At 51.4% G+C, this 14,845-nt stretch overlaps 1 protein-coding gene across 1 annotated transcript in view; it reads left to right on the top strand.

Moving 5' to 3' along the window:
- The window catches only part of Ttc7a (tetratricopeptide repeat domain 7A), a 103,377-nt gene that overhangs the window by 19,013 nt on the left and 69,519 nt on the right, over positions 1–14,845 (top strand). Inside the window, exons 4-5 of the mRNA NM_001100756.1 lie at positions 5,716–5,846; positions 7,323–7,438. Of these exons, the coding sequence (NP_001094226.1) occupies positions 5,716–5,846; positions 7,323–7,438 (247 nt within the window). The remainder of the gene's footprint in view (positions 1–5,715; positions 5,847–7,322; positions 7,439–14,845) is intronic.

Raw genomic sequence — 14,845 nt, 5'->3', positions numbered from 1 at the left:
TGCCCTCTTCTGGTGTTCACAAGCTCCAGGTATGCAGGCGAAACACTCGTACACATAAAATAAAATAAAATAAAATAAAATAAAATAAAATAAAATAAAATCTTTAAAAGGTAATAATAGGGCTGGGAATGTAACTCAGGCAGTAAAGTGCTTATCTAGTATATCTGGTGTGTAGAAAGGCTTGGGTTTGTTCCCCAGCACCACATAAGGCTGGCCATGGTCGCATATCTTGTAATCCCAACACTTAGAAGGTGGAGCCAGGAGGACCAGAGGTTCATCGGCATCCCTGAAGCTAGCCTGGGCTACACAAGGCCAAAAGACAATATAAAAATTATGTTCTCTCTCTCTCTCTCTCTCTCTCTCTCTCTCTCTCTCCACACACACACACACACACACACACACACACACACACACACACACACGCGGTAGTTTATGTATTTAGCGATAGAGTCATGCTTAGCCAGACCATGGGTTTAATTTCCAGAACCAAATCTATGTAATGAAGAATCCAAAGGCTGCACAGGTTTGTGATGCCAGCATTTGGGTGGTAGAGGCAAGAGGCTCGGGGGCTCAAGGCCGTCCTCAGCTGTATAACAAGATGGAGTTTGGGAGACTGAGACGATGAGAAGCCAAAGCATACACTACGACGTTGGTTAGGCAGTGCCGTGCAGTCATTCTCTAGACTAGAACTCTTTCCTGTAAAATGGATACTCTGTGTTCGTTAAACAGTACTTCCTCTTTGCATGCCGGTCCCCCTGGTGACCATGCTTGTACTTTACTCTGAATTTGAATCTGGTTCCTTAGCGTTGCACAGTGTTTACCTTTTTGTCCATCTGTTGGTGGTGCACAGTCCCCTGTCAATGGATACTTGGGGCATTTCCCCCTATGGGCTGTTAGAAGAGATAGGGCTGTGAGTCTGGGTATAGAAGCCTCCTCAGTTCAGTTCTTGGAGCACATGGAGCTGACCCTGGAGCTTGTGATGCTACCGCTAACTAGCTGTGCCGTGCCGTGCTGTGCTGTGCCGTGCCGTGCCGTGCCGTGCCGTGCCGTGCTGTGCCGTGCTGTGCTGTGCCGTTCTCTGTCCACTCCTGTTCCCACAGCTGCCCACTTTTGAGTGTGATCTGTGACAACCATTGCCCACCAGACCTTTAGGGTTAAGAATACATTGTGTTTCCTTCCTCCTTTCCCCTGCCATGCAGGGTGCCTGTGCTTGGTAAACACAAGGCTAATGGTCTTCTGTAGCTTCTGTGGTTACTCTTTCCCTGGGGGGTGGGGGTGATTGGGGTCTGCTACCTTTTGGGGAAGGGAATTTCTTAGGAAGCCTCCTGTCTGTCTGTATCTAGGGCCCAGGGCTTCTGGGGCAGGCCTTGTTGGAAGGCCTGCTACAGCGGTGGATGAGTCAGCCTGCACTGAAGGAGCCAGGACCACGCGCTGAGCCCAGGGCAGGACCTGAAAAATACAGGGTTGCTTTGAAAGGGGCCTTTCCTAGTTGGTTTTGTGTGTTTTCACAGGAAGTTCCCTTCTGCCAATGTGACACAGGAAGCAGTGCCTGGCACTTCCTGGGTGTTACTGGCTTTCTGCCCAGAGCACAAGGTTGGTTCACAACTGCCAGGAACCTTGGAGGTGGGGCTCAGTCCTCCACTTGGACCTGGTGCTGTGCTGTTACTTGGCCTCTTGTGTAGAGGATTCTTGGGAGAAGGGGAGAACTCTCAGGGTTGGTGTAGGTTTCCAAACATTGTGGGCAGGAAGTGGGTCTTCTTAGCAGTTAGACCCAAGGATTTCATGCTCTGGGAACCTGTGTGGTCTTAAGCATGTTGGAAGTTATCTTACAGGCTCAGAAGAGAAATGACTCAGTGGTACAGAGCACTGACTGCTCTTCCAGAGGATCACATCCAATTTCCAGCACCCACTTGGTGGCTCACAACCATCGGAAACTACAGTCCTGGGGCACTGCAGGTGTCAGCTGCTATGTGGGAGCTGGGATTTGAACCTGGGACCTCTGAAAGAGCAACCAGTGCTCTTAAGCTCTGAACCATCTTTCTAGCCCTGACTATTATAATTTCTAAGAAATTAATCTCTCTCTGTGTGTGTATTCTTGAGTCCCTTGTGTGCATGTGTGTACTGTGTGGCTACACACGTGTGTTCTGTGGATGCATGTGCATGTCAGAGTCTTGGGGTCTTATCCTCAGAGGCCATCCACATTTTTTGAGACAAAGGTCTGGGGCTCAGCAAGCAAGCCTGGCTGTGGAGAAGAAGGCCTCCGGGATCTGCTGTAGTTTGTTAGTTGAGTTCTTCAAGAAGCGTTTTTAATGGAGGGAGGAGGCTCTCCCTGCCAGGCACCACAGTCAGCATGCCGGACTTCACTCATTTCTGTGTGCTCTTTTCCATGTTCTTTCTAAGCAACAGGCTTTGAATTGTCACTGGGCTGGAAAGGTCAATCATAAATAGAATGGTGGCAATGCAAGGAGACGTGGGGCACAGAAGGCTGGGGCACAGGAGGCTGGGACACAGGAGATTAGGAGCGCTGGTAGAGCTCTCTGCCATGGACGTGCCAGTCTGGGTTTCATCGCAGAACCACACAGACAACCGAACACTAAGTGAATCTGCTGAGTCAGAGGGAAGGGAAGGGGGTTAGTTGCTTTCTCCCTTGCTGAGACAGATCCCCGATAAAGGCAACTCCAGGAAGACAGGGTTTATTTCAGCTTAAGGTTGGAGCAGAAATCCCTGGAGGCAGGGGAAGGCATTGCTGGTCCCGGAACCTTCCCGTCAGGAAACAGCAGTGAATACTGTCCCAGAACCACAGCGTACAACAGTCTGCTCACATCTGAGGTGGGTCTTTCTACCTCAGTTTACCCAGTCCGGAATATCCATTTTACAGACATGCTCAATGTGTTATCAACTTGCCCATCTATACTAAACGTCGAAGAAAGTCTCAGGGAAGAGGTAGTTTTAGTTTTGAGCCTACTAAGAACAATGGTTTTACAATTCTTGGAAAAACAGGGTGGCAAGCTTCAAATGGGAGCAGGGAGTGGGGAGTGGGGAGCAGGGAGCAGAGAATGGGGACCGCTGTAGCACAGAGAACGTGGAGGCCCCAGGCCTGTGTCCTCAGTTGGCCCTTGCAGGAGCCAGACCACGGGAGGCTGGAGCCAGCAGCCTGACCAGAAGTGTGCAGAGGGGAGTCAACTATAGCACGTCTCTGGGACCTCAGGACTGCGGCCTTGGAGCAGATCCACTCTGTATCTCCCGGAATCAGCCATGCCACCTGCAGTGTCTTCTGGGCTGGTCTTCTTGAACAGCTCTGTCCTTGCATGGTGACAAGCAGCACACACCTGGGAAAGAGGCTTGGGCAGCTGTGGAAGAGGTCATGGAGCCTGCTTCCTGCTTTCTCTCTTTCTTCCTCCTTCCTGGTCCTCCAGAGTGAGGAGCCTTCTGCTCTTCACAGTGAGTCACTTGGCAAGCACCATGTTGACACTCAGTGACCTGGGTAACTGGGGTTTGTGTTGAGCAATGGCCTTCCCTTTCTCCCTATCTCCCCTAGGCTGAGGTTCCCAGCCTGCCTTGGGACATGGTCCTACTCCAGCCTGACAAGTAATGCAAGGTCACTGAATCTGTCATGTTCGTATCTAGCCAAGAAAAACAATGCTAATTCCTTTCCTTGTGTTTGCAGAGCACTTTGTACTCTGTCAGCCATGACTGGGCTCCTTTCTCACCCAGACAGCCTGTGCTTCTCTGCTACCTACTCTGTGCCAGGTGGGGGGCTAGAGGGAGCCTACAGCCTACTGGGGAGTCAGACGGAGAACGAGTATGAAACAGCAAGGCATGGGAAAGATAACCAGGGTGAGATTTGTTCTAGAAGGACCTCCTAGGAGAGGTGGCGTCCAGTTGGTCAGAAGGTGATTGGTAACCTTGTGGACTTGGTGGGGTGGCAAAGTCCAGGTGAGAACAGCTCAGGCAAGCTGAGATAGCATCTAGAGCAGACAGGAAGTGGGATGGATGAAGTAGGTGTGGTAAAAAAAGAGACTCGAGAGGTAATCTAGATAGGTCTCAGAGGTGTGATGTGAAACACCCTGAGTTTAAGCCTCCTCTGTAGCAGGGACTTGGAAGGTCCCCTGGAAGCAGTGTGCAGTTGGGATTAGAATGAAGTGAGGCTATGGTGTCCACTCACTGGAGAGATGCAGCCTGGAAAAGGGGTGGACAGTTAGCTGGTTGTTGAGGCTTAGAGGACTGTGTTCCTAACCACTGAAGAAGCGTTTGTTACGTACGAGGGCCACAAAGGCGAGAGACACATTGGTTCTGCTCAAGGGGAAACTCTTGTCCCAAGGCTGGCATTCTCTAGTTAGGTCTCTGTTAGCTGCAAGCAACAGACTGACTTGGACAAAAACAGGGGAGGGGCAGGAGAGAGAGGGAGGGGGAGGGAGGGAGGGAGGCAGGGGGAGGGAGGAGCAGGAAGGAAGATGAAGAAGGATTCAGCATGCATGTGGGTGGGTGGGTGGAAGCTGGCTCATGTGTGGACCTTTCAAATGGTAGCGCTTCAGGGAAAGCAGCATTCTGGAGTTCCGGCACTGTGCTTTGGACTGTCTTTTCAGGCCATGTCTGATCATCGTCCTGTGTGGACTTTCTCTCCCCTACCTCTGACATGGCCACCAATGCTTTTCCTTCTTTGTCCTTCACAGATTGCTTCATTAACTTTTGTTTGGCCCTGGGAGCTGTCTGCTTATGGTTTTAAATACATTTTAACTATAATAAAGAAAATTACATGATTTCCATTTTAATGTATACAGTTCAGTGGTGTCATTTATATTCACTCTGTATAGACATTTGTTTTGTTTGGCTGGTTTGATTTTTTTTTTTCTTGATATGAAATCTTAGTAAGTTGGCTTGGGTAGTCCTCAAACTCATGATCCTCCTGCCTCAACCTCTTGAGTGCTAAGATTATAAGGATGTGCCCCTAAGTCTGACTAGACATTACGATGTTTTTAGATGTATTTATTATTTTGTGTGTGTGAATGGTTTGCCTGCATGCAAGTCTACGAACCACATGCATACCTGATGCCCACTGAGGTAAGAAGAGGGTATTGGATCACCTAGGACGGGAGTTATAAAAGATTGGGAGACACCACATGGAGTTTGGAATAGAACCTTAGCCTCTGGAAGAGCAGCCAATGCTCTTAACTGCAGAGCCGACTCTCCGGCCCTAGATAAGCTTTAAGGCAGACTTTCCTCTAGCGTTTCCAGGTGCCTCTGGTACCCGCTTCACAGCACCACTGAATTGAGTAGCAGTGTGATTCCTATGGGCTCACATTGGATCATGTTCCTACCCCTAACCTGTGACCATGGCCTCATACTGAGGCTGTGGAGGGGTGGCCAAAGTGGGGGCTAGAAAGGGAGGGGCCAGAGCAGCAGGTACACACTGCAAGTAGAGGGCTTGTCAACACAGACAACTCCTCAGAGAGGGACAGTCTTGTACTGCAAAGATGGGCAGAGGTCCACTGTGAAACTCACCATGTGGGACCCCAGGGCCTTTTCTTAGGTCATTGCTTGGTCCTGGCTCCTGCTAACACCACTGTTGCTTCAGCTTTTCCTTCCCCTCCACGGACATAGGCCTGCTTCATACCATGTACTCCCTCAGATGCACCCACCCAGTGCCTACCATGGGAAGGGGGTCTGGAGTCCAGGCCTAAGCCGGACAGGTCTGAGGCTCTCTTTCTCCGGCAGGCCTCTCCCTGGAACGCCTGCCCAACTCCGTCGCCTCCCATATCCGCCTGACTGAGCGGGAGGAGGAAGTGGTTGCCTGTTTTGAGAGGGCCTCGTGGGTGGCTCAGGTGTTCCTGCAGGAGCTGGAGAAGGTGAGCTGGGAATAGGGGCACTGTACAAATAACTGCCCTCTTGTGAGCACATTCTTTGTCCTGGAGATTAGAAGAAGGCACCTCCTTTTCCGACACTCCACTTCTTTGTTTAGAAAACTCATTATGGTGCACTGATTCTGTTAGGGCCTCTTTACCACACGAGGAGGCTTTTAATTAATTAATAAATGAGTCTGTGCCACCTGAGAGGGAGCAGGAACCCCTTGGTGAGCTGAACTTACAGGGCCAGATGTCACATCCCTGTTCATACTCCTTTATCACTCCTGACAGCAGCCCTGGACAAAGGTGTCACATGCAGCCCTGTGTAGTCAAGGAGGCTTAGAGAGATCAAACTACCGGCCTCTCAAAGGACAGCTTAGGGTCAGGCTGGCTCTCATCACTCAGTATCCTTCCCTGCTTTCCGGCACCTCAGGAGAGCTTTGCTGCATGCACTTCCATGGGCTATGGTGTCCATTCTCCAAGGCTTTCAGAGGTGGACACAGAGGCAGCCAGCAGGATGTGAGTGAGTTCTTGGCCCCACAGTTCCCACCTTCCCATGGTGGACCTGTCCTAACTGTGTGTGGGGTGGCATCAGCTCATTGAGCCTTGTGGGGGAATCTTAGCTCCTCTCTATATTGAGGCCCCAAGGCTGTCACTACGGTCTGTCACTTAACCCTCTCACTGCTGGATAAAAAATAGGTGCTGTTTTTCAGATGAAGAAGGATGAGCTCAGAGAGAGTTACCCCACCCCCACCCCATGTCACGCCCACCAAGTTCAGTGGTTAGCACTGGCAGGAGCTCCAGGCATAGTCTCTCATCCTTGTGGTGAGCAAGCAGAACTTCTGCTGTGTGAGCTTCTGGCCGACGTGAGCTGGAAGGTTCTTTAGCAGTATGAGTTAGAATTGGCACCTGAAGGAAGGGGTGGATGAGAGCTGAGAGCCGTGGGAGTCGGGGAGACACCTGAACTTGTGCTGTTTAAATGGCAGAGTCAGCAACCAACTGTTCTCATAGTGGGCCCTTCCCCAGTAGTCCTCCTTGGGCCAGTCGTGTCCTTAGCTAAGGGACTTCGGCCTCGGTGTTACTGACATTTGAGTCTGGGAGTCTTTGCTGTAAGGAGCACCCTCGTATTGTGTGATGTTGGCAGCACTGCTGTTCTGTACCTCTGACGTCAGAAGCTCACGCCCCGAACTGGAACAACCAGATGTTCCCTGAGGGCCACGTTACCCCTTTTGGAGTGCTGCCACCCTGGAGCCTCTCCGCTTGGTTGGATGTCAGGAGGAGGAGAGACTGTAGTCAGGACTCAGGGCCCTTTTTCTGGCAGAGACTGCTTAGAGTTGACCCTCACAAAGGTCATTTGGGTCATCGACAGACGTCTCCACCAGGCCACATGTCTGCCATTCAGGTATCAAGGGCATCTGATGTCCAGGCAGGACTTCTGAACTCGTAGGTGACCACTGTCCCTTACTCTTCCCTTCTCAGACCTCAAACAACAGCACATCAAGACACCTGAAAGGCAGCTTGTCGGTTGACTATGAATTGTCCTACTTCTTGGAAGCTGCCCTCCAGAGCGCGTACGTGAAGAACCTGAAGAAGGGGTAGGTGACTGCTGGCCCAGCAAGACCCAGTGTGCATGTGCTCTCCCGAGGATTGCACGTGGCTGGCTTGCTTCAGGCCCTTGCCAGACGGGGTGTTCAGAGGACCAGTTTTTGGGAGACCCTTAAAGCCCCTGCATTGTTTTTGGTATGATACGATCTGTAAAATGTCTCTTCATTCTTCTCATTTCACCCGTGCTGGAGTAGATCATCCCTGTGTGTGGCATCTGTTTAGTTAGAAAAACCAAACACTGCATTTTCTCTACCCCTGCTCTCGAGGCAGACCACATCTATGCTGATGCCTTACAGTTTAGTTCAGTCTTGACGTTAACCAATAGACCAGAGCCGTAGACGATTCATCAGTCACTCTAGACGCCGCTCCCAAAGAGCTGCTGCCAGGTCACCCACCTGGCTGCAAGCTCCAGCTTCCGCAACCCACTCTCAGGCTCAGTGATTTGCTAGAGCTTTCTGGAGCCTGAGACGTTCATTACCAGCTTCCACAGAGTGATCCAGGAGAGGGGATACACTAATGGGGCCTGGAGGCTCCATGCCATCCCAATGAGCCACCCTCCACGGGTCCTGTAGCCCCAAAACTCCCAGACCTGGTGCTGCTGGATGTTGTAAGTTGTGTCACCAGCTCCTAGGTGCTTACTCATGGTCGATACCCACAATGCTGAGAGGCTGAGAGGCAGGCATGGCCCTCCCTGCTATTTCACAATCGAGGAAAACAGGTTTGGAGAGCTTGGGGATTTGCCTGTGGCCACAGAATGTGGATTGGCTCCCAAGGGTGGTGGCCGTGCTTTCTCTCCTGGGGCCCTACCAGGCATGAGAAACATGAGGAGGTAAGCCACTTCCACCTGGGACCCCTTTATCTTGCTCAGGAATTCCTGCAGTACCCCATTCTCAGCACCCCCAACATGGAGTGGGAGGGGGAGAGGCAGACACAGGTCTCCCCGAGGCCCAGGCAACATGCTTGCCTACAAACATCTCAGCTGCTTCTACCTCAGGGCGTGGCCTCACCAAGCCATGCTCCAAATGTGAGAAAGGACTCCACTTCCCTTTATTCCAGGTGATGAGGTCAGAGTTCAGAGCATCCCATATCCCGAAAGTGCTGTAGCTATGGCTGTTCAGGGATGTTTGGTTCCACAGGGTTGCTCTTGGATAGAAACACTGACCCCTGCTGTGCCGGAGGCCCAGGGCACTTGCAGCACCCACATATCCAAATCAAGTAAGGCCTAGAGAATTTTACAGCTCTCTGCCTTGTCCTAAAGGTCTACCACCTGCTCTGTGGGGCCTCCTGTCTCACGAGTCTGTCTGACTTTCTACTCATTGTTTCCTAAGCTTTATTTGACCAGAGATCATCTTTCCCTGATTCCTCAGTCTGTACCTAGGTCCCAGCTAAAGCCTTCTTTCAGCTGCAGGCCACAGGCCAATGTGTGTGTCCACCCAGGTCACTGTCCACACAAGCCACTGTCCACACAGGCCACTGTCCACCCAGGCCACTGTCCACACAGGTCAATGTCCACACAGGCCACTGTCCACACAGGCCACTGTCCACACAGGCCACTGTCCACACAGGCCACTGTCCACACAGGTCACTGTCCACACAGGTCACTGCATTGTGTCCACTCAGCCTTACAGTGACTTCAGGAGTGATGGACTCACCCACATTCCCTTCCCCACCAACAGAGGGCAACTTCATAAGAAAGAAAGGCAGCCAGGACCATGAGAGGCTCACAGCTATAAGCAGTATGTACTTCTGAATAGGATTTTGTTGTTTTTTTCAGAAGGGGAAAAAAATAAATTGATATGTGTATACATTGAAAAACACAGACTAGAGACCCCAAAACACCCCCGGTGATTTTCCAGGGCAGGGGCCACAGGTTTTCCCTGTAAAGGGTCAGTGACAGGTTGAAGGTTAAGTTGGTCAGCAGTGATCACTGGCTTCGACCAGTCTTGCCTATGTAACACTCTCCATGAAAACCAGCACCCTTGGAAGCCAGTGCACTCTCTGCTGCCAGAGCTTGCATAGCCAGGCGTGTCCCCTCTCTAAATCTGTTTCTCCGCTTGTGAAATAGTAGGACCATGTCTGCCTTGCAGCATTGTGGGTATTAAACCATAAACGAGCACCTCCCAGAATGCTTGTGCCACAACTTCTGGGGACATCAAAACCAGGAACACTGACAGCCACTTTTAGTTTCTTTATTAATGCACTTCATGGTGGGATAAGCTGCTAACCTGGATATAAGCTCAACACCTTTAATTTTCTTATTTTGGTCTCCTAAGTGCAAGGCCAGGGGTGTTGGGGTCCCCATTTGACCCAGACATGTGAATCTGAAGGCCCAGAAAGCCTTGGCAGCTCCCTGTTCAGGGCGGGGCTGTCCACAGCCCTGTCTCCCCAGACCACCTGTAGCTGTGGAGGGGCCCCAGAGCACAGAGGCACTGAGGAGCACAGAGGCACTGAGGAGCCCGGCTGCACACAGCCTCCTGCACATCTGTTGTTGGTTGTTTCGGTCCTTCAGTTGCTGGTTGTCAGTTTCAGAGACCCTGGTGTAGTAATCTGGTTCCTCTTTTTACTGCCTAGAGGCTGTAGCTTGGGTCTGTCATTGTCCCCGTCTTACTGTGTCTCAGATGCTGAGATTCCTGGAACTCCCTGCCTTGGAGCCTTGAGGGAAGGTCAGGGCTCATTTGTTAAAGCTTATGATGTGTGAGCCTCCATAGCAGATTGGCTACACCCTGTTTCTATAAATAAAGCTGTCATTAGAACAGCCCCACTCTTCATTCATTCATTCATAAATTGTCTTTCTGCAGATCTGAATGGTTGGAGACCTTAAAGCAAGCCAGCATTTACCCTTTTTTGTTTGTTTGTTTGTTTGTTTGTTTGTTTGAGGTGGTGGAGGGGTTCAAGACAGAGTCTCACTCTGTAGCTCAGGCTGTCCTGGAACTCCCTGTGACCAGGCTGGCCTCAAACTCAAAGAGATCCTCCTGCCTCTGCCTCTGCATGCTGGGATTAACGGGGTGCCACTATACCCAGCTCTATTACTGTCTGTACCTTATGTAAGGTTCAGGAGTCAGCGGGACACAAATGAAAGTAAGGATGTCTTATATACAGATCACCGTGCAATAAAATCTGTAGGGCAGGCAGTTCTAACGCACACTCTCCATCCGCTCATTTAGTGAATCGTCTTTATAGCAATTGGTGTCACTTAACTACACGCTAGATCAGCGGGCATTTGGGAAGTGCTTTGCTTACATATTTTAGTCTTCCAACTGTTCTCTGAGGTAGACCTTACTTAGCCTGTCTCTCATACGGGAAACAAGCAGGGAAAACAGAAGTAGCTTGTCCTGGCTGGAGCCAGGATCACAACTGCGGCTCTGTCTGATTGGTCCTCGGAACCGCCATTCCATTTTGACCTCTCTATGCAGCTGAGGATGGTCTTGAACTCCCAATCTTTCCATCTGCACATTCCGAGTGCTGGCATTACAGGGGTGTGCCGCTACAGCTCTGGCACTCTTACTGTAAGACTCACTGCTCATAGCCCACGTCCTGTTCCTACAGCCCCACCCAACCCTCCAAGTGCCTGGGCTTAGTGGCAGCTTCCCAGAATCTGTTAATGCTTGGCTGACTGTGGTCAGGCTCCTGATGTGGAAAGTCAGTCACGAGGGGACTAGAGTCGAAGGCAGCTCTGTGACCCCAGTGAGTTCCTTTGCTCTCTGTCTCTGCTCTTTGTCTTCCGTTTGTCTTCCAGGGGCTGTGAGAGGCCATTGAGAGAGAATGAATGGATCTTATCTTTCTGGGAGGTGCTGCTGTTCCCCCCCCACACACACACACACCACGATACCCTCTCCTCTCTCCCCTTTCCTCACCTCCATTCCACAGGTATAGAAGTTAAAGAATCAAAGAAAAACAGGAAGGAAGGAGAGAGAGCAGTTGGTTGTCAGGTTCTGTTGAGTGCCACACTGGACCATGTGCTTTGTAGATCCGACTCTGGGTCATGTGACCCTGCTTCACTCCCGAGGGACAGGAGCTTGAAGCAGTAGAGTTGTTGGTTCAACCCCACCCACCAAGACTCCGATACAGGTCTGAGTACCCTTCAGCCCCAGCCCTCTGTGAGGTTCGGGGTGTGCAAAGGCATCCCGACCTGTGAGGAGTGTTGAAAGGACTGTGTCCTGGGTTGGTATTCAGCGCCTGTGAATGGACCCTCAGTGCTCTAACTTGGTTCTTTTCATCCTCCGTCCTCCCTACTGTACCCCGGCTCCCTGTTTACTCCCATCTCATTCTGCATATTCAAGCAAGATAAATGCGTGTGAGGGTATGTATACAGGGTACCCCCAGCAGGTAGAGGTGTTAACTTGTCCACACTCCCTCTGAAGGGGCAAGTCAGTTCCGGTGCATTTTCGTTCCGTGTAACAGGGCTGGCTCCCCTCCCTCCATCCCTTTTGCCTTGAAGCACACAGTTCATTCCCAGAAGCCAAGAGACTGGCCCCACCCTAGCCAAGGCTCATAAAGAGGAATGGAAATTAATCATCATTTCTTGTCAAGTAAACAGCCCCGGCGTGAGTAGAAGTCCCCAAGACACATGGCAGTTACTCAGCCTCTGTTGTTTCCTATGGCCCCATGCCCACCAGCCATGGCCTCTGAATTTACAGACTTCTTCCAAGCAGAAGCCATGGTGCTCTGGGCGCACCTGGGTTACAAATTATTTCTTAGAACCCTTTCTCATACTAGTAGCTACTGTGAACTCTGCACGACAGGCAGAGGGTGTTGCCCTCTGTGTACTCTGTGAAGGAGGAACGGGTACACTCTTCATTTACTAAGAAAAGAGGAGGAAAGGAATTTGTCTGAAGTCACGAGCCATTGGGAGGTGGAGCCTTGGAAGCTGGCTTGTACCTGAGTCCATTCAAGCCCTCCACCTAAAGTTTTGATCGTTAATGCAATCCCAGCCCAGCATACCCTGCCCACAGGAGGTCAGCATCAGTGATCCGAGTGTCACATATTATTGTCCTTTGGCCAAAGTTGTATGCTCCTTGGGGAATCAGACTCTAATATTGTTCTTAAACAAATGTGTTAGTCTCCTTAGCCCCAATTTCTTTTAAAGCTGTTTTTGTTTTGGGCACTGTCTCAGCCATGGTAAGTTTTATCAATATCTCTGGCCTTTACATGCCAGAAGCACCCCACCAAGAACGGCAGCCAGAGTCACATCCACAGGCATTGGTGAAGCTGAGGTGGGAAGCAGGCAGCCTCGAGTTGAGAGCCGTTGTCTTAGCCTGAGGTGAAGACGTTCTAGGGTAGAGAGGTAGCTGCATTGGTTATGGCCCTGCACGACTGAGTTCTGGGGGTCTTTGGGAAAGGAAAGGCTTTTCATTGTTCAGGCGGCTTCCCACCAGTGGCCAGAGACCGCCCAGCAGTTCATTCCCTAAGAGCCCAGCACCCTCTGTGCATTCCTGCTCTATGATTGGACCTGTGAACAGGTTAGGCAGGGCCAAAGAGGCAGGGAATGGGCTGCTGCCTGGGGTGCGGCGGACTCCAGAGGTGACTGAAGGGTGTGGGGTTGGAGCCCAGAGGTGGTGCTGCTCTGGGTCCAAGGGTTCCTTTAGGAGTCTTGGCCTGGTCCTGGGGTTGGAGCCTCTGCTGAGAATGGGGTGGAGACAAACCTCACAGAGCACTCACCTACCCCCCCCCCCACTCTGCCTTTGCTGTCCCCTGCTCAGTCGGGTCTTGTCCACTGTGCACAGGAGGCGGCATTCGCTCGATCCTCACAGCTTCCCTCACACTCTGATCTTCAAAAGCCTACGCCCCTTTCGTGCCGGCCAAGTCTGGTGCCCAGTTACTCATACGTCTGAACAACTCTCACTTTTTCCAAGGGCCTTGCCCTGTTGACTTAGCAGCTGATTCCCTCCAGATGATCCTGTCTTTTGTGCTCTGGTAATAGTGTTGCTAACTAACTAACGGAGCCCAATTAGAACGCCCGAGCATAAAAAGCATCCTGTGAACAGGATTGGGGCCAGAAAGCCTGGGGCCGTCACTTCCCGTCTGCGCCACTAGAGGGCAGGGCTGGATTCCACTTGGAGTCCCGCCCCAGGCAGTTCTTTGGTTCCTGAGCCTCCGGGAGGGGGCGCATTACTGACCTAGAGTCCTGCCTGCGGAGAAGCCTCGGGAAGGAGCGTGGGCCAGCACTGAGCAGCTCCTGAGGTGTGGCAACAGGGGACTGGGAGGGGACAAGGCAACACCACGTGAGCTGAGAAAGCTGGCAGTCCTATCTCTAACCACACAGGACCGAGGGCCCTCAGGCACCTGCCAAAAACAGGAACCAGAGCAACTCTGCTGCGACACCCATCGCGGGCAAGGGGACATTTCTCTCTGGGTTCTTGTTCCCCTTCCTTCTGCCTAGAGCTGGCAGAACCCATTTTCTGCTCAGGTTGGAGTGAGGTTGAGCCAGGTGGTCTGTGTGCTTTGTAATGCGCTGCTTTCATTCCTAAGACAAGTTCTTTACATTGCGCCCAAATGAGAGAACAGAGGGCTTTCCAAGGGAGTCACTTCACTGCCACCCTGGCTAGGGGCTCCGTTAGTTCGGTAATCAATAGATCAATCAATCAGTCAATCAATCAACCCCCTAACCCCAAGTTGCCCTGACTTGTCTGTCAGGAGCTCACTCCAGTGTGAAGTGTGACTTTAGATGATTGGCAGTCCTGTCTTGTTTTCAGTGCATGTGTCTGCAGGCCTGGGGGAGGGGACAGGGTTGCTCTCACTGGGTTCAGAGACCTGGAAGACTCACCAGCAAAGCTTGTGCTGTCTCTCAGCTTTCTGTGTCTGCTCTGGGGGGACAGGAAGACCTCCCTCAGGGCACAGCCTGTATTTGTTTGTGCCCACTTCCTGAACTTTCCCCGACCTGTTGGAAAAGAAAGTCCGATGTTTGCGTGAACTCTGTGTCTGACGACCTCTGTCTTCCATGCTCAGCTTGACTCAAGGTGGAAGTTTGTGGGTTTTGAGGCAGACGATTTGGGTCTGTGTTGAAAACGAGCAGCGGGATAACCGTTGAACTTCCCCTGACCTTGTCCTCTGGTAGCTGGGACCTGCCACATTGCCACACTATCCTGGGTACTTGACCCGAAGTCTCTTGTGGACTGTGCCAGCCCTCAAATGGGAACTTCTGATGAGGGTTGTTTGTACAACCTCTCAGTGATCAGTTCTTACTAATATATCATTTTATTTCCAATCATGTTCTCATCGTTGAGCACCTACTGTGTGCAAAGCGCTTTTGCTTCCGATGAGTTCCCAGGAAATGAGGCAAGCAGCAGGAAGCAGATGCCTTCTACACAGCCAAGGGTGGGTGCGAGTCACTCATACAGCCTCTCCCTTTGCTCCACAATGACTGCAGTTACCCACAGTGCAGCTGGCCGGGTACGTGC

The sequence above is a fragment of the Rattus norvegicus genome, chromosome 6, assembly GCF_021556685.1.
Source record: "Rattus norvegicus strain SHRSP/BbbUtx chromosome 6, alternate assembly SHRSP_T2T, whole genome shotgun sequence".
NCBI classification, from domain to species: domain Eukaryota; kingdom Metazoa; phylum Chordata; class Mammalia; order Rodentia; family Muridae; genus Rattus; species Rattus norvegicus.
This window is presented reverse-complemented; position numbering and strand designations above follow the sequence as displayed.